The sequence below is a fragment of the Bombina bombina genome, chromosome 3, assembly GCF_027579735.1.
Source record: "Bombina bombina isolate aBomBom1 chromosome 3, aBomBom1.pri, whole genome shotgun sequence".
NCBI lineage: Eukaryota > Metazoa > Chordata > Amphibia > Anura > Bombinatoridae > Bombina > Bombina bombina.
Genome location: NC_069501.1, coordinates 179,847,449 through 179,868,525, shown reverse-complemented (window position 1 = coordinate 179,868,525; position 21,077 = coordinate 179,847,449). Strand labels below are relative to the sequence as shown.

Sequence of the window (21,077 nt, the reverse complement as noted above, 5' to 3'; positions counted from 1 at the left end):
TCCTAAGGTTCGCATTCCTGGACAAGCATTACCAGTTCGTGGCGCTTCCTTTCGGATTAGCCACTGCTCCAAGGATTTTCACAAAGGTACTAGGGTCCCTTCTAGCTGTGCTAAGACCAAGGGGCATTTCTGTAGTACCTTACTTGGACGACATTCTGATTCAAGCGTCGTCTCTTCCTCAAGCAAAGGCTCACACGGACATTGTCCTGGCCTTTCTCAGATCTCACGGATGGAAAGTGAACGTGGAAAAGAGTTCTCTATCTCCGTCAACAAGGGTTCCCTTCTTGGGAACAATAATAGACTCCTTAGAAATGAGGATTTTTCTGACAGAGGCCAGAAAAACAAAACTTCTAGACTCTTGTCGGATACTTCATTCCGTTCCTCTTCCTTCCATAGCTCAGTGCATGGAAGTGATCGGGTTGATGGTAGCGGCAATGGACATAGTTCCTTTTGCGCGCATTCATCTAAGACCATTACAACTGTGCATGCTCAGTCAGTGGAATGGGGACTATACAGACTTGTCTCCGAAGATACAAGTAAATCAGAGGACCAGAGACTCACTCCGTTGGTGGCTGTCCCTGGACAACCTGTCACAAGGGATGACATTCCGCAGACCAGAGTGGGTCATTGTCACGACCGACGCCAGTCTGATGGGCTGGGGCGCGGTCTGGGGATCCCTGAAAGCTCAGGGTCTTTGGTCTCGGGTAGAATCTCTTCTACCGATAAATATTCTGGAACTGAGAGCGATATTCAATGCTCTCAAGGCTTGGCCTCAGCTAGCGAGGGCCAAGTTCATACGGTTTCAATCAGACAACATGACAACTGTTGCGTACATCAACCATCAGGGGGGAACAAGGAGTTCCCTAGCGATGGAAGAAGTGACCAAAATCATTCTATGGGCGGAGTCTCACTCCTGCCACCTGTCTGCTATCCACATCCCAGGAGTGGAAAATTGGGAAGCGGATTTTCTGAGTCGTCAGACATTACATCCGGGGGAGTGGGAACTCCATCCGGAAATCTTTGCCCAAGTCACTCAGCTGTGGGGCATTCCAGACATGGATCTGATGGCCTCTCGTCAGAACTTCAAAGTTCCTTGCTACGGGTCCAGATCCAGGGATCCCAAGGCGGCTCTAGTGGATGCACTAGTAGCACCTTGGACCTTCAAACTAGCTTTTGTGTTCCCGCCGTTTCCTCTCATCCCCAGGCTGGTAGCCAGGATCAATCCGGAGAGGGCGTCGGTGATCTTGATAGCTCCTGCGTGGCCACGCAGGACTTGGTATGCAGATCTGGTGAATATGTCATCGGCTCCACCTTGGAAGCTACCTTTGAGACGAGACCTGCTTGTTCAGGGTCCATTCGAACATCCGAATCTGGTTTCACTCCAGCTGACTGCTTGGAGATTGAACGCTTGATCTTATCGAAGCGAGGGTTCTCAGATTCTGTTATCGATACTCTTGTTCAGGCCAGAAAGCCTGTAACTAGAAAGATTTACCACAAAATTTGGAAAAAATATATCTGTTGGTGTGAATCTAAAGGATTCCCTTGGGACAAGGTTAAGATTCCTAAGATTTTATCCTTCCTTCAAGAAGGATTGGAAAAAGGATTATCTGCAAGTTCCCTGAAGGGACAGATTTCTGCCTTGTCTGTGTTACTTCACAAAAAGCTGGCAGCTGTGCCAGATGTTCAAGCTTTTGTTCAGGCTCTGGTTAGAATTAAGCCTGTTTACAAACCTTTGACTCCTCCTTGGAGTCTCAATTTAGTTCTTTCAGTTCTTCAGGGGGTTCCGTTTGAACCCTTACATTCCGTTGATATTAAGTTATTATCTTGGAAAGTTTTGTTTTTAGTTGCAATTTCTTCTGCTAGAAGAGTTTCAGAATTATCTGCTCTGCAGTGTTCTCCTCCTTATCTGGTGTTCCATGCAGATAAGGTGGTTTTACGTACTAAACCTGGTTTTCTTCCAAAAGTTGTTTCTAACAAAAACATTAACCAGGAGATTATCGTACCTTCTCTGTGTCCGAAACCAGTTTCAAAGAAGGAACGTTTGTTGCACAATTTGGATGTTGTTCGCGCTCTAAAATTCTATTTAGATGCTACAAAGGATTTTAGACAAACATCTTCCTTGTTTGTTGTTTATTCCGGTAAAAGGAGAGGTCAAAAAGCAACTTCTACCTCTCTCTCTTTTTGGATTAAAAGCATCATCAGATTGGCTTACGAGACTGCCGGACGGCAGCCTCCCGAAAGAATCACAGCTCATTCCACTAGGGCTGTGGCTTCCACATGGGCCTTCAAGAACGAGGCTTCTGTTGATCAGATATGTAGGGCAGCGACTTGGTCTTCACTGCACACTTTTACCAAATTTTACAAGTTTGATACTTTTGCTTCTTCTGAGGCTATTTTTGGGAGAAAGGTTTTGCAAGCCGTGGTGCCTTCCATTTAGGTGACCTGATTTGCTCCCTCCCTTCATCCGTGTCCTAAAGCTTTGGTATTGGTTCCCACAAGTAAGGATGACGCCGTGGACCGGACACACCTATGTTGGAGAAAACAGAATTTATGTTTACCTGATAAATTACTTTCTCCAATGGTGTGTCCGGTCCACGGCCCGCCCTGGTTTTTTTAATCAGGTCTGATATTTTATTTTCTTTAACTACAGTCACCACGGTACCATATGGTTTCTCCTATGCAAATATTCCTCCTTAACGTCGGTCGAATGACTGGGGTAGGCGGAGCCTAGGAGGGATCATGTGACCAGCTTTGCTGGGCTCTTTGCCATTTCCTGTTGGGGAAGAGAATATCCCACAAGTAAGGATGACGCCGTGGACCGGACACACCGTTGGAGAAAGTAATTTATCAGGTAAACATAAATTCTGTTTTCTCTGAGGCTGACTGCTTGGAAATTGAACGCTTGATTCTATCAAAGCGTGGGTTTTCGGATTCGGTTATTGATACATTAATACAGGCTCGGAAACCTGTTACCAGAAAAATTTACCACAAGATATGGCGTAAATATTTATATTGGTGTGAATCCAAGAGTTACTCATGGAGTAAGGTTAGGATTCCTAGGATATTGTCTTTTCTACAAGAGGGTTTAGAAAAGGGCTTATCCGCTAGTTCACTAAAGGGACAGATTTCTGCTCTGTCTATTCTTTTACACAAGCGTCTGGCAGAGAATCCAGACGTCCAGGCTTTTTGTCAGGCTTTGGCTAGGATTAAGCCTGTGTTTAAAACTGTTGCTCCTCCGTGGAGCTTAAACTTGGTTCTTAAAGTTCTTCAGGGTGTTCCGTTTGAACCCCTTCATTCCATTGATATTAAGCTTTTATCTTGGAAAGTTCTGTTTTTGATGGCTATTTCCTCGGCTCGAAGAGTCTCTGAGTTATCTGCCTTACATTGTGATTCTCCTTATCTGATCTTTCATTCAGACAAGGTAGTCCTGCGTACTAAACCTGGGTTTTTACCTAAGGTTGTTTCTAACAGGAATATCAATCAAGAGATTGTTGTTCCATCGTTATGTCCTAATCCTTCTTCAAAGAAGCAACGTCTTTTGCATAATCTAGGCGTGGTCCGTGCCCTGAAGTTCTACTTACAGGCAACTAAAGATTTTCGACAAACTTCTTCTCTGTTTGTCGTTTACTCTGGACAGAGGAGAGGTCAAAAGGCTTCGGCTACCTCTCTCTCTTTTTGGCTTCGTAGCATAATACGCTTAGCCTATGAGACTGCTGGACAGCAGCCTCCTGAAAAAATTACAGCTCATTCCACTAGAGCTGTGGCTTCCACCTGGGCCTTTAAGAATGAGGCCTCTGTTGAACAGATTTGCAAGGCTGCAACTTGGTCTTCACTTCATACTTTTTCCAAATTTTACAAATTTGACACTTTTGCTTCTTCGGAGGCTGTTTTTGGGAGAAAGGTTCTACAGGCAGTGGTTCCTTCTGTTTAATGTTCCTGCCTTGTCCCTCCCATCATCCGTGTACTTTAGCTTTGGTATTGGTATCCCATAAGTAATGGATGACCCGTGGACTGAACACACTTAACAAGAGAAAACATAATTTATGCTTACCTGATAAATTTATTTCTCTTGTAGTGTGTTCAGTCCACGGCCCGCCCTGTCTTTTTGAGGCAGGTTCTAAATTTTAAATTATAACTCCAGTCACCACTGCACCCTATAGTTTCTCCTTTCTCGTCTTGTTTCGGTCGAATGACTGGATATGACATGTGAGGGGAGGAGCTATATAGCAGCTCTGCTTGGGTGATCCTCTTGCAACTTCCTGTTGGGAAGGAGAATATATCCCATAAGTAATGGATGACCCGTGGACTGAACACACTACAAGAGAAATAAATTTATCAGGTAAGCATAAATTATGTTTTTTCATATTATATGTATATTCTAAACATGTATTATTTAAATAATTACAAAAAAAATCTAGAATATTGGTATTAAAAAGTTTTATGCAATCATTTGTATTAATGTTAAAAGTTTTATTTATTGTATGCATATCTGTTTCATTAAAGTATATTATATATACATATATATGTATTTTATATATATACAGTATATATATATATATATATATATATATATATATATATATATATGTATATATGTGTGTGTGTAATTTTATAAAGTTTATTTTTCTTTTTTTGAAAAAATGTTCTTAACAGATTTTCCGCTGAATTTGACTTCAGAACATATGATGGAGAAGGAGTAATTCTTTTTGCAGAATCTGCAGATAGTTCTTCCTGGTTCCTACTTGCGCTCAGAGATGGAAAAATTGAAATTCAGTTCAAAAATGAACTGTGGACAAAAGTTACAACTGGTGGTAAAGCAATTAATGATGGACTGTGGCATATAGTACGTTTTCTCTTTACTATTTAATGAAGCCTGTTTACTGATTTACAGTATATTTTTGTACAAATCATAATAGATGTTGCTTACAAGATAAATATTATACAGGTGGCCCTCGTTTTACAACAGTTCAATTTACACCGTTTCAGAATAACAACCTTTTTTCCCAGTCATGTGACTGCTATTGAAAAGCATTGAGAAGCAGTGCATTTATTAAAATAGCCAGTAGGTGGAGCTGTCCGCTTGTGTTGCAGCAAAGCCAAGCAAGCTGAAATTAATCAGTTTAACCAGACCTGAGCTATCAAGCAGATTTCAAAGGAACAAGATCTTCCTGTCTATAAATCAGTCCAGATTGGAATGCATAGAAAGAACTGTTTGCAGAAAAATGCAAGTGAAGTCTGTGTTGTGTGATTATTTTATTAGGTGTATAATGCTGTTTAGCAAATGTTTTTGTTCATTTAACTTAGTTTAATTATATATTATGTGTTGTGTGATTATTTTATTAGGTTTATAATGCGGTTTAGCATTTAAAGTCTTCATTTCAAAGCTTTAAAAATAATGCATTAGGGGCTAGATTTATCAAAGCCATTCTCCTCTAATATCGTCCAAAATAACGCATACAAATGTATCCTCATATTTATCAAAGCACTCTGCGCCTATAATTGCGCAAATCTGAAAGAAACGTTTTCGCACTCCACTTGCATTCGCCTAGGCGCACAGGCGCGCTCCCGAGTGCACCAATATACATTAGTAATAGGCGTAATTTAACAGCCCGACCTACAAATACGCCCAGTTGCTTATTCATCATTGCTTTGCGCCGATAATTTCGGCTGTAATTGCGTGTTGTATATTTCGCCATACAGACTAAGCCGAACACCATTATAATACATGATTTTACATCTTGTGATGCAGTACTTTACTCTTTTAACAAATTTTTCAAAAGTTCAGCACAAAGAAGATACTGTTATTCCCAGTAATTTGCGCTTCCACAGGCGCATATGGTACCAAAAGTTTTATATATATATATATATATATATATATATATATATATATATATATATATATCGATATATTGATATATTTATATATTTATTTTTGTGTCAACATATGACACAAACCGCACAGAAACATTATATAATATAAATATTAGCTAAATAGTTACCTTAAAAACGTTTTTTTAATAATCAAAACATGGCGGCGCAAATATTTATAGGGATGTACTGTGATAAATAGGGAGTAAATGCTTTTTACGACAGGCGCAATTTATCATTATAACGCCCCAGCTCGCCTGCGCAAAGTTACGTCTATTTTTTTGATAAATTTAGGCGCACATGTGCGCCTCTTCGGAGGCGAGCTGGGGCACAGTTACAGGCGAAGAACATACAGAGTTCGCCTAGCCTTTGATAAATCTAGCCCTAGGTGTTACTTATGACAATTTTGAGAGGGGCCTGGAACCTATCTCCCTCACTTCCCATTGACTTACATTATAAACTGGGTTTCAATTTACAATGGTTTCGATTTACAACCATTCCTTCTGGAACCTAACCCCGGCGTAAACCGAGGGCTACCTGTATTGCCATATTATTTATTTAGCTCCAGGGCATGCCGCATGAAAATATAAAAGGAACAAATAATCTAATACAAAGCATTATATAAAAATAATCTTACAGTTCAGATGTTTAGGGAAATAGGGACAAAATATCAGAGGTTTCTTAGTAATGTTACATTAAACAGTGTTGTCACTTTTGTTTAAAGATCACAGTTTAATCAAACATTGTGCAGATCTGTATTCCCCAGAATTCTCAGTTTACACAATATTTAATCTGTTCATTAACTCACATATAGGTGGAAACAATGATATCCTGGCTTTTAAATAACAGAATGCTTTTTTTGTATGTATTTATTTATTTTGCTTTAGGTAACTGTGGAAGAGCTGGAAAATAGCATAAGTGTTAAAATAGCAAAAGAAGCAGTGATGAATATCAATAACCCTAAAGGCCTGTTCAAATCTGTAAATGGTATCTTGGAAACCAAAGTCTATATTGCAGGGCTGCCGCGGAAAGTGGAAAATCTCATTAAACCGGTAACTGGTTTGTTGGTCATAATACAACTATAAACAGAATTAAAGTACAGAACCAAACACTGTTATCAAATTCACCATCATTCCCTTACAGTTGAAGACAATGTAAACAGAGGTTGCTTGTATAACTTTTATGCTTAAAAAATACATTTAAAATAAATTACATGATTTACTTAGGGGCATTAATTTTAAAAAAATAATAATAATCTGTCCTGCACATGAAAGGTCACATGCTGAGTTTTTTAAAAAGAAAGAAAGAAGAAAAAAAACTTAAAGGGACATGGTTTAGGTAGAACATACAATTTTAAACAACTTTCCAATTGAATTCTATTATCAAATTTGCTTCATTCTGTTATCATTTCTTGAAGGAGAAGAAATGCACTACTGGTTTCTAACTGAACACATGGGGGAGCCAATGACAGTTGGTACATATGTGCAGCCACCAATCAGCAGCTAGAACCTAGGTTCTTTGCTGCTTCTGAGCTTACCTAGCTAAACCTTTCAGCAAATGAAAACAAGAGAAGGAAGCAAATTAAATAATAGAAGTAAATTGGAAAGTTGTTTAAAATTGTATGCTCTGTCTAAATCGTGAATGTTTAATTATGACTTTACTGTCCATTTAAGTTAAAGTGATTTCAATTGATTTTGAAACTATCAAGAAGTTTATGATTGTACTACTTATCTAGAATCTCATTGGCTGAAAAGGACAGTGCCCTCAGCTGTATTGGGGACAGTGACAAACCACACAAACATAGCATCAAAAAAGGACATCCACTTTTTTGTTTAATGTGTTGAAGGTACTAAACAAGGCAAAGTTGAAACTAAAGTTTACAGGAAGCCCATAGCAGGCAATACCCTCCCCCACGCCCGGAGCAGTCACCCCAAATGAGTGTTCAAGTCTGTCCTAAAAGGGCAATTCATTAGACTTAGAAGAAATTGCACAACAGATGATGAATTTGAGAGACAAGCTTTAGATTTGGAGGAGAGGTTTTGTGAAAAAGGCTATAAAAGAAAAGAAGTGGTAGCCTCGAGGGAGAGTATAGCAGCTAGAGACAGGAAGGAGTTTCTCATTACCCAGAAAAAGGACAAAGGACAATTTGAAGGGGTGTCATTTATTACCCAGTATAGCAGCCAGTTCCACCAGGTCTGCAACATAATCCGAAAACATTTTTATATGCTTGTAGCTGATGATGACCTGGTGGAGGTGGTAGCTAAGGGTTGCAGATATGCTTTCAAAAAGGGTATGAGCATAGGCAATATTGTAGCCCCTACACAACTCAGCTCTTCCACCACCATTGACAATTCATCATGGCTCAGGTTCAAAGGCACCTACAAATGTAGCTACTCACAGTGTATAGCTTGTGAGTATCTTCAGCAAGGTGAAGGTTTTTTTAGCACAGTAACTGGGGAAAAGTTCAGACAGATTTCGTGTCTGAACTGTAGAACTACTTATGCTGTGTATTTGCTCAAATGTGAAATCTGTGGTGTCCAGTACGCAGGTCTCACAACAAGAGAGACTAAGGACAGAATACGAGAGCATTTATCCAATATTAAGGCTGGAAAACGGACAATCCCATTAGTACAGCACTTCTTATTGACATATAATAAGAATGCCAACTCTCTTAAATGGACAATTATTGAAATGGTTAAGTGCAATAAGAGCGGAGGTGACAGGAACAAACTTTTGGCAAAAAGAGAGGCCTTTTGGATACACAGACTCAGGACTACAGTACCCCAAGGGTTAAACTCAGAATATGACATCATAAATTTCTGGGAGTAGAATCCTGGGTCTGTGTATCCGAAAGGAGGCAAGTTAAACTGGTTAGGGGTATAATTATTCCCATACAGAAGTAGGAAACTTTTTAGCTACCATTACTTGTGGTTAGATATATGAATAGTTACTTATTGATATCATAGCTATGTGATGTATACACAAAGTAACCTATTAAATACTTAGACTTTGTATCAAGTATATCTATATATACTCTGTAATGGGCTAGTTTATAATTGTAAATTTATAATTATAAATATAAACGGAACGTACTAAGTATTGGTTTAGGGGGTTTTCTTACTTCATGTTAGCTAATAGTATTAGTTGGTAGTGAGGAAAATAGTAAGCAATAAATGGTTGCACAGATTTCTGCATTTGTAATATATGTTTATCAATTCATTAATGATGTTACTAAATTTACATTTGGTTATTATTATTGTAATTGGGGCATTTGGGGGTGTGTACAAGTGACCTCACTCAGGGTAATGTTTTTACCCAATCACTTAGCACCGAGGTGTATTTAAAAGTTAATGTGATTATGGACTACAGCTACGATTACGGCCATTTAGGCTGAAACGCGTCAGCGGACAGTCCTTTGAGTGTTTTCCACACCACCCACAATTGCCACTATGTATTCCCTGTTTTTAAGGATGTTCAAATTGAACTCTCAATAAAAGTTTTTAAGTGCATCCTGCCTGCTGGTGCTCCTTATCATCACTTTTTCTTTCATTATTCAGATAGAGAATACATTAACTTTCCAATTTACTTCTATTATCAATTTTGCTTAAAGGGAAGTCCTATCTGTATCATGAAAATTTAATTTTGACTGGATTGTCCCTTTAATTCTTTTGGTATCCTTTGTTAAAGGAGCAGCAATGCACTACTGGGAGCTAGCTGAACACATTGACTAAACAAGTTACTAGAATTATATATGCAGCTAGCTCCCAATAGTGCATTGCTGCCCCTGAGCCTACCTAGGTATACTTTTTAACAAAGGATACCAAGAGAAAGAAGCAAATTAGATATAGAAGGTAAATTAGAAAGAAAACTGCATGCTCTCTGAATCATGATAGTTTAATTTTGCCTTCGTTGTCCATATATATATTTATTTATATATATATATATATATATATATATATATATATATATATATATATATATATAGTTCTTAATGTCCCTTTTAAAGTAATAATTAAAAAATCTTTGTAAATAACGACAATGGCAATGGGCTTTGATAATTTCCCTATGGACTGTGCATAGACATTTACCTTAATTGCATATTTTTTTAACTTAATGTAGATTAACCCACGATTAGATGGCTGTATTCGTGGATGGAACTTGATGAATCAAGGTGCCCTGGGTGTAAAGGAAGTTATTCAAGGAAAGCAAAGCAAACATTGTTTAGTCTCAGTGGAAAGAGGCTCCTTTTATCCTGGGTATGGCGTAGCACAATTTCTTGTGAACTATAGTAAGTAGATGTATTATGATTATGTAGTTACTTATATTTTTTGTAGATTTGTATTCTGGAGATGCCAACCAATATTGTATATTTATAACTAATAAAGCACCTTATTTCTTGGAATATTATTAATTAAACATAATAATAATAATATGTTTTCATTAAACACTTACTTAAAGGGAAGGTAAACTTTGATGAATGAAAGCCTGTGTTTTAAAAATACTATTAAAAACAGGGGCACTTTCATTCATCAAAGTTTACAAATCAGTCGTTTTGATTAAAAACTTACCTTTCTTCTTTGCACAGCCAGAGCAGCTTCCCCCACACGGAGATCCTCTCTTCACATGTCAGCAATGACTAATCCAGCTTCCTCTAATCACGGCTTTCCCCCCAGGGTAGTCATTGCCTGAGGCCATTCCGTGATTGGAGGAAGCCGGATTAGTAATTGCTGACGTGTGAAGAGAGGATCTCCGGGTGGAGGAAGCTGCTCTGGCTGTGCAAAGAAGAGAGGTACGTTTTTAATCAAAACGGCTGCTGTGTACTTTGATGAATGAAAGTTCCCCTGTTTTTAATAGTATTTTTAAAAAACGGACTTTCATTCATCAAAGTTTACCTTCACTTTAAACATAAAAGCTTCATTATATTGCTATAAATAGAAAAGGGATATTGTTTGGCAGAACAAGCCTAAAGAAAAGCCAGTAAATGTAGGGCAAGAATTTCTACATTAGAAGTTAAGAATGTTGCATGTTTTATATACAGTACGTTCCAGCTGTTGAGCATTTTACTGGGGTGTATTGATTAAAATGAAAGTCATTTAGAATATTTCTAATAAAACCCTAGAGGCCATACTGAACTTGAAAAAGTTATTTTAAAATGACGATTGTTTTTGGTCACTTTGAAATGGCTGCAAAGCTCTGTCCACTGATAACATCACAATCTGAGCTGCATCTCTGCACTCTGCTGAATAGCATTGACAGTCTGTTGAATCCAATTAGTGAGTCTTTTGTAACTAGTTTAAAGTAAACTGCTTTTGCTTGCACGTTAACTCGACAAGCACAAAAAGCGGAAAGTAGAATATGGCGTGCATGTTTACGTATTCCCCCATAGAAGTCAATAGAGAAAAAAAAAGTGGAATAATAACACCCTACTCGCGCACAAACCCGATCACAAATTCTAATCAGGGCTAACCTGACATGAAAATATGAGTATTTTACATTCCAATGTTTTTCACTCAGAAGAATATGTTCTATTTATTCTTAAAGGGACAGTCAAGTCCAAAAAAAACTTTCATGATTTAAATAGGGAATGTAATTTTAAAATTTTTTCTAATTTACTTTTATCACCAATTTTGCTTTGTTCTCTTGGTATTCTTAGTAGAAAGTTAATTCTAGGAGGTGCATATGCTAATTTCTTAGACCTTGAAGACTGCCTTTAATCTGAATGCATTTTGACCACTAGAGGGCATTAGTTCATGTGTTTCATATAGATAACATTGAGCTCATGCACGTGAAGTTACCCGGGAGTGAGCACTGATTGGCTAAATAGCAAGTCTGTCAAAAGAACTGTAATAAGGGGTCAGTTTGCAGAGGCTTAGATACAAGGTAATCCCAGAGGTAACAAGTGTATTTATATAACAGTGTTGGTTATGCAAAACTGGGGAAATGGTAATAAAGGGATTATCTTTCTTTTTAAACAACAAAAATTCTGGTGTTGACTGTCCCTTTAAATAACTATTTCTATATATATCTGATGGTATTTTGGTAAAAAAATAAATATATATATGGTCCATATTGACATGATAGCATCATGCAGTTGCTGCAGATTTGTCGGCTGCACATCCATAATGCAAATCTCCCGTTCCACCACATCCCCAAGGTGCTCTTTAGGGTTGATATCTGGTGACTGTGGAGGCCATTGGAGTAGAGTGAACTTATTGTTATGTTCAAGAAACCAATTTAAGATGATATGAGCATTGTGACATGGTGCATTATCCTGCTGGAAGCAGCCATCAGAAGATAGGTACACTGTAGTCATAAAGGGATGGACATGGTCAGCAACAATACTCAGGTAGGCCGTTGCGTTTAAACAATACTCATTTGGTACTAAGGGGCCCAAAGTGTGCCATGAAAATATCCCCCACACCATTAAACCAATCTTTTATTGTCTAAGTTTGGTGAGCCTGTGCGAATTGTAGCTTCAGTTTCCTGTTCTTAGCTGACTGGGGTGGCACCCAGTGTGGTCTTCTGGTGCTGTAGCCCATCTGCTTCAAGGTTCGACATGTTGTGCGTTCAGAGATGGTATTCTGCATACCTTGGTTGTAATGAGTGGTTATTTGAGTTACTGTTGCATTTCTATCATCTCGAACCAGTCTGCCCAATCTCCTCTGACATCAACAAGGCATTTTCGTCCACACAACTGCCGCTCACTGGATATTTTATCTTTTTTGGACCATTTTCTGTAAACCCCCAGAGATGGTTGTGCGAGAAAATCGCAGTAGATCATCATACAGTACATACATGATTATATGTAGGTATAGATGTATATATATATATATATATATATATATATATATATATATATATATATATATATATATATATATATATATAGGAATATCTATTTATAAATACATAAAACATATTCTGCTATGCTCAGATCTTTGGAAAAGGAAATATTTACAGTAAATACACATGTTTTTATCTACTTAACTGAAAAAGGCTCCAATGCACTTATATATATGTCTGTCTATATATGTCTTCATATGTATTTATTTTTTTATATGTGTATATATGTATGTAAATACATATACTGTGCATATATACACACACATATGAACACACACACACATATATATATATGGAAAATGCTCTTGTCAGGGAGTATAAATTGTGGTGGGACAAACGGACTCTAGAAAAATATACATCTCTTGGCATGATCCCTAGAGGTCTACGAATCAAAAAACTGCCTGCATTTATTACTACAGATGAAAAGTTCATCACAGAATGGAACAATATACTCAGAGAATGCTCTTTGAGGCTAATGGCGCTCATCATTCAACATAAAGAAATCAAGTTAACAGAGGCCAGAGACAATATAGTGAGTGTACAGAAAGATCTCAACACTTTTATGGAACATAAAGACTATCCCAAGCTTGACAACATTCTACAAGTTACTGTAGACAAGACCAAGAAAGAATTGGATATCATCAAATATAAAAAATATTCCAGAGACATGGATGATTACAAAACCAACAGGGTCTACAACTGGAACCTTAAGAGGAACTCAAGAAAAAAGAAACCAGCAAATTATAACAAGTCCAAACAACTTAAAGAAGGAAAGAAGATGGACAAAAAGGTGTCATTTTCTGATACGGACCCAGAGTCTAACGAAGATGATGACCTTCAGGACTTTGTGGCATTCATGTCCAGTGGGCAATCCTCTGATGAGGAGGAAGCAGTGCCTGGAAGCAATACAATACAGCCTGCCCTCCCCCCTTCACAGCCTATCCCATCTAGTCTAACAGCATCTAATATTCAGATCACTGACAATTTAGAACCTAATAGAGCTATTCTAAAAAAATCAGATGCCCCGAAGCCACCTAGGGGCAATAAATACAAGAAAGCTCAGTCAGTACAGGCAGTGGACGAGACCACGAGCCAACAGGTTTTTCAGTTGGCCCAGGGATCAGGAGGAGGAGGGGGAAGAGGGTCCACAAGACGGGGGTCACAGCGAGACCAGTATCAATTGAGGAGAGGCAAACAGCCCAACAGATACAAGGGTCCAACATTATAAATATATCTATTGTCCCTTTAACTAACTTGGAGTTAGATGTCTTGAGCCTGGGCCTCAATTTTGTTCCCACACCGAAATTTAATGTCTTCGACACTTTGATAGACATAAATAAATTCATACATGGCCTCACTCTCAAAAAGTTTTACCAACTTCATCCTGCTACAGAGAAAGAGTTCCACACATCTGATACGAGTGCTAGGCACGACTATCTTAACCCAGCAGAAGCGAGGGATTTCCTCAATTTACACCTGTTGGAATCTGAAAATACATCAGATGAAGCAGTAATAGATAGCCATACTGGCTACAAGCCAAAATCTATTTTTTACCCCACGCAGTATAGGGGTCAAGTATTAGAGAGCTTCCAAAAACGGATGGAAGAGGATCTCCTGAAGCTGGAGAAAGAAACATCACAATCTCAGAGTAGGGAACATGATAATTTAACAACACAACAAAGAAAGGCTCTTAAGAAACTACAAGACAGAGACAACATAATCATCAAGCAGTCCGACAAGGGGGGCTCCATAGTGGTTTTGGATAAATCCTATTACATTAAGGAAGCAGAAAGGCAACTACTTGACAAAGAAGTATATGCAAGATTGCCTGGGGATCCAACACAACGCTTTGGGGCCCTCCTGTTGGATCTGCTTGATGATGGTAAACATCAGGGACTCATTGATGATGAAACATTCGATTATTTGAATGTCCAACATCCTATGGTCCCGATATTTCATCACCTCCCCAAAGTTCATAAACCTTTGGAGGAGGTGAAAGGGAATAGGATCCCTGTTTGAAAATCTATCCAATTGGCTGGAATCCTTACTACAACCCCTTGTCTATGGATTGCCATCATACCTAAGAGATACCAAACATCTCTTGAGACTGATGCAAGGCCATACTTGGAACGATGAAATGGGCTGGCTAACGGTTGATGTGGTTGGTCTTTATTCGGCCATCCCACATGACAAAGGGATAGCAGCCACAAGATACATGCTGGACAACTTCAGCAATTACAACACTGATCTCAAGGAATATATAGTGAGAGTGTTAGACTTCCTGTTAACACATAACTATTTTGAGTTCTCAGGGAGCTTTTATCTCCAACAGAGAGGGACAGCTATGGGTGCGAAATTCGCACCAGCCTATTCCAATATCTTCATGGGCTGGTGGGAGTTGACGCACCTATACACTGATCAGAATCCCTTCCTATCATCAATCACTAGCTATAAACGCTATATTGAGGACCTTCTAATTGTGTGGTCTGGTTCACATGAGGACATAGAAAACTTCTGTGAGTATATCAACAACAATGCGGTGGGTTTAAGTTTTACCCACAGCTTTGATAAAGTCCAGGTCCCATACTTAGATGTCAACTTGATAGGAAAACCCTTGTAGAACAAAGTGAGTACCTCACTATACATTAAGCCAATTACATCCAACACTTTCCTTCACGCCAGGAGTTGCCACCCCAAGCATACAAGCTATGGGATTGCAAAGGGTCAGTTTCTAAGGTTACGGCGTAATTGCTACGAGCATGACAGTTTCCTGCACGAGAGTCAATTTCTCACTCAAAAATTCCTAGAGAGAGGATACAACAAAAAGACCATACTCAGAGCCTATAATGATGTTTTACATCAAGATAGGTCTACCCTACTTGAGAAAAAGTCTAAACACAAGCCTCCCAGGAATAAACCCACATTTGTGACCACCTATAGCTCACAATATTATCAGGTTTGCAAAATTTTACGGAAAAACCTTCCGATTCTGCTAGCTGATGATATTCTGAAAGATGAGATTAGGGAGGGTTGCTTTTGTGTTTCCAAGCGTAATATAACAATTGGGAACCGAGTATCCCCTTCCCTATTAAAAAAGCCAAAAACAAAAAGCAGTTGGCTAACCCAAAAAGGGCATTACAAGTGCGGGAATAGTACTTGTAAAGCCTGTGGGTATGTCAGTGTAAATAGGACGTTCCAATCTACAGCTACACAAAGGGTATATTCACATTCCCATTGTACTAACTGTAGATCGACCTTTATCATCTACATGATCACATGCTTGGTATGTGAAAAGCAGTACGTAGGTTGTACCTCTCGAGAGGCAAGAGAGAGGATACAAGCCCACCTCAACGACATTGAGCGGGGTATCTTAACCACAGGAGCAGCCAAGCACTTCATAGAAGTGCATCACAGAGATGTTAGAAACTTTACATGGTTGATTATAGACCACATTCCAAAGAGACCACGGGGAGGTGATAGATCCAAGGACCTCCTTAGAAGGGAGGCCTTTTGGATTTTCACATTGGGGACCAGGCAACCCCTAGGTCTTAATATAGAAACAGATCTTATTAACCATTGGCAGTCTTAGTTGGCCTGCCACCAGATATAGTCACTGATTTGTATTGAGCAATCAAACTCAAGGGTATTTACTTATATCATTTATCTTCCTTAAGAATGTCTGAATAATTCCAGTGACCAATAATGATTATAGGATATTCAGATAGAGGTCTAGTGGACTTAGTATACCACAGGGGGACCTGAGCAGCAACAATAATATAGGGTCACCCACCTTTATTTTACATGCACTGATTATATATTTTAATCTTAAATAAGTTATTACAGCAAAGGTATTTTATGTCATTGTTCTAACCCTAAGTACAGTTCAATATAATAATTATAAGAATTGCCATCTCTAGGTCATTTAGTACTTAAAGCCTACCTTCTGTGCTCCTAACAGCCCTTATTACTCGGCCATGTTACTACAATTGCCTGCAATTCAAAACTTCATACCGGTTTTTGCAGAGCTGCTGTTTTTATGTGCTATATACTTCATAATAAAGAACCTGTTTTGAGCATCTTGTCCGGACATTCGTTTGTTTCCTATATATATATATATATATATATATATATATATATATATATATATATATATATATATATATATATATATATATATATATATATATATATATATATAGGTATACCCCGCTCATACAGCGGGTTAGGGACCGGAGCCCCGATGTAAAGTGAAAACCGCCTTAAAGTGAAACAAGGCAGTTTTAGCTTTCTTTCCACTTGCCAGTGTGTTTAAAAACTTGAAAACATGTTTGAACTAACATACATTAGGGGTGCAATAGGGCTAAGTTTAGTTTAACACTAGCACAGCACAGTATTCAATAAATACTGTACTTGTAAAATAGTGACAATTACTGTAGTAAAATTTGCCAAACTATAGCACTGAGACACAGATTGCACTGTAAAGCTGTAAACAGAGTGAACTGCGCATAACAAAATGGTGCCAGTCACTTTTCTGGCAAACTCACAATGATTACAGCACTATTTCATAATCCTTGGAGGTTGAACTTCAGCTCCACAAAGCACTGTATTAGCGAATCGCTGTAAAGTGAAGCGATGTAAAGTGAGGTATACCTGTATGTATATATATATATATATATATATATATATATATACATATCCATCTTTAGACATTTATATGTATGTATCTCAATGTTAAAGCCCTTTGCCTGACTTCTTTTTTCTAACTGAGATCTCATATCTTTGAGCCCTTAGAAGATTTTTGTGCAATATTTTTTAAAAATAATTTTTATTAGATGGTGTTATTATGAGTGTAACTGTACTTGTAATCTATTTTTGATGAAACACTTTTTTGTTTCCTGAAACAGTTAACCAGAGCTCTGCGGTCGCTCTAACCTGACTTTAATTTCAATTGCGCTCAAGTGATCATGTTTACTTTCAACTTGTAATACGAGCGATAAACAGAAAAAAAAAACGCAGACACTTGAGATAAACCCCTTATTGCTCGTGCACAAATGTTTGTGCTCAACTTGTAATCTGGCCCAAAATATTTAGTCATGCATAGTAAATCAACTTTGCAGTATACTATCTTTATTTATTTTGCCCTGTTTTCATGTAATTTAGCTCTGAAATTGTATATTTCTCTTGTTAAGTGTATTCAGTCCACGGATCATCCATTACTTATGGGATATATTCCCTTCCCAACAGGAAGTTGCAAGAGGATCACCCAAGCAGAGCTGCTATATAGCTCCTCCCCTCACATGTCATACCCAGTCATTCTCTTGCAACTGACATAGTAGGAAGGTGTGAGAGGAGTGTGGAATTTTTATACTTAATTATTTCTTCAATCAAAAGTTTGTTATTTTAAATGGCACCGGAGTGTGCTGTTTTTTTCTCTCAGGCAGTATTTAGAAGAAGAATCTGCCTGCGTTTTCTATGATCTTAGCAGAAGTAACTAAGATCCACTGGCTGTTCTCGCACATTCTGAGGAGTGGGGTAACTTCAGAAAGGGAATAGCATGCGGGGTACCCTGCAGATGAGGTATGTGCAGTAGAATATTTTTCTAAGGAATGTAATTGACTAAGAAAATACTGCTGATACCGATGTAATGTAAGTACAGCCTTAAATGCAGTAGCGACTGGTATCAGGCTGATGAATGTATGTACAATAAGTAATTTTCTAAGGAATGGAATTTGACTAAGAAAATACTGTTAATACTGAAGTAATGTATGAGCCTTAACTGCAGTAGAAGCGACTGGTAGCAGGCTTATTAATAACACTACCTAACTTTTAAAGTGCATGTTTAAAACGTTTACTGGCATGTTATTCATTTTTTGTGAGGTACTTTGGTGATAAATCTTTTGGGGCATGATTTTCCACATGGCTGTCGTTTATTTCTGCATAGAAACGGTTAACTGAGGTTTCCCACTGTTGTAATATGAGTGGGAGCGGCCTATTTTAGCGCTTTTTTGCGCAGTAAAAATTCAGTTACAGTCTTCCTGCTTCTTCCTCCTTGATCCAGGATGTCTCTAGAGAGCTCAGGGGTCTTCAAAATTCATTTTGAGGGAGGTAATCAGTCACAGCAGACCTGTGACAGTGTGTTTGACTGTGATAAAAACGTTAATTGTTAAATTGATTATCCGTTTTTGGGTATTAAGGGGTTAATCATCCATTTGCTAGTGGGTGCAATGCTTTGCTAACTTAATACATTTACTGTGAAAATTTGGTTGCTATAACTGATTTGGTTCATTGTTATTTCAACTGTGACGATTTTTTGTGCTTCTTAAAGGCGCAGTAGCGTTTTTTATATTGCTTGTAAACTTATTTGAAAGGATTTTCCAAGCTTGCTAGTCTCATTGCTAGTCTGTTTAAACATGTCTGACACAGATGAATCTGTTTGATCACTATGTTTGAAGGCCAATGTGGAGCCCCATAGAAATATGTGTACTAAATGTATTGATGTCACTTTGAATAAAAGTCAATTTTTATCTGTAAAGAAATTATCACCAGACAACGAAGGGGAAGTTATGCCGACTAACTCTCCTCACGTGTCAGTACCTTCGCCTCCCGCTCAGGAGGCACGTGATATTGTGGCGCCAAGTACATCAGAGAGGCCCATACAAATCACTTTGCAAGACATGGCTGCTGTTATGACAGAGGTATTATCTAAATTGCCAGAATTAAGAGGCAAGCGCGATAGCTCTGGGTTAAGGACAGAGCGCGCTGATGATGTGAGAGCCATGTCCGATACTGCGTCACAATTTGCAGAACATGAGGACGGAGAGCTTCATTCTGTGGGTGACGGATCTGATCCAGGGAGACCGGATTCATAGATTTCTCATTTTAAATTTAAGCTTGAGAACCTCCGTGTATTGCTAGGGGAGGTATTAGCGGCTCTGAATGATTGTAACACGGTTGCAATTCCAGAGAAAGTATGTAGGTTGGATAGATACTTTGCGGTACCGGTGTGTACTGACTTTTTTCCTATACCTAAAAGGCTTACAGAAATTATTAGCAAGGAGTGGGATAGACCCGGTGTGCCATTTTCCCCTCCTCCGATATTTAGAAAAATGTTTCCAATAGACGCCACCACACGAGACTTATGACAGATGGTCCCTAAGGTGGAGGGAGCAGTTTCTACTTTAGCTAAACGTACCACTATCCCGGTGGAGGATAGTTGTGCTTTTTCGGATCCAATGGATAAAAAATTAGGTTACCTTAAGAAAATGTTTGTTCAACAAGGTTTTATCTTACAGCCCCTTGCATGCATTGCGCCTGTCACTGCTGCTGCGGCATTCTGGTTTGAGTCTCTGGAAGAGGCCATTCGCACAGCTCCATTGGATGAGATTATGGTCAAGCTTAAAGCACTTAAGCTAGCTAATGCATTTGTTTCTGATGCCGTTGTACATTTAACTAAACTAACGGCTAAGAACTCCGGATTCGCCATCCAGGCGCGCAGAGCGCTATGGCTTAAATCCTGGTCAGCTGACGTGACTTCTAAATCTAAATTGCTTAATATTCCTTTGAAGGGGCAGACCTTATTCGGGCCCGGCTTGAAAGAAATTATTGCTGACATTACTGGAGGTAAGGGTCATACTCTTCCTCAGGACAGGGCCAAATCAAAGGCCAAACAGTCTAATTTTCGTGCCTTTCGTAACTTCAAGGCAGGAGCAGCCTCAACTTCCTCCGCTCCAAAACAGGAAGGAACTGTTGCTCGTTACAGACAGGGCTGGAAAGCTAACCAGCCCTGGAACAAGGGCAAGCAGGCCAGAAAGCCTACTTCTGCCCCTAAGACAGCATGAAGAGAGGGCCCCCTATCCGGAAACGGATCTAGTGGGGGGTAGACTTTCTCTCTTCGCCCAGGCTTGGGCAAGAGATGTCCAGGATCCCTGGGCGTTGGAGATCATATCTCAGGGATATCTTCTGGACTTCAAAGCTTCTCCTCCACAAGGGTGATTTCATCTTTCAAGGTTATCAGCAAACCAAATAAAGAAAGAGGCATTTCTACGCTGTGTACAAGACCTCTTAGTAATGGGGGTGATCCACCCAGTTCCGCTGACGGAACAAGGGCAAGGGTTTTACTCAAATCTGTTCGTAGTTCCCAAGAAAGAGGGATCCTTCAGACCAATCTTGGACCTAAAAATCTTAAACAAATTCCTAAGAGTTCCATCATTCAAAATGGAAACTATTCGAACCATCCTACCCATGATCCAAGAGGGTCAATACATGACCACAGTAGACTTAAAGGATGCCTACCTTCATATACCGATTCACAAAGATCATTATCGGTACCTAAGATTTGCCTTTCTAGACAGGCATTACCAGTTTGT

General features: G+C 38.8%; 1 protein-coding gene across 1 annotated transcript in view; it reads left to right on the top strand.

Annotated features, from left to right (window-relative positions):
- Nucleotides 1–21,077, top strand: part of PROS1 (protein S) — a 224,672-nt gene that overhangs the window by 177,972 nt on the left and 25,623 nt on the right. The window contains exons 10-12 of the mRNA XM_053706038.1: nt 4,654–4,843; nt 6,756–6,920; nt 9,988–10,156. Of these exons, the coding sequence (XP_053562013.1) occupies nt 4,654–4,843; nt 6,756–6,920; nt 9,988–10,156 (524 nt within the window). The remainder of the gene's footprint in view (nt 1–4,653; nt 4,844–6,755; nt 6,921–9,987; nt 10,157–21,077) is intronic.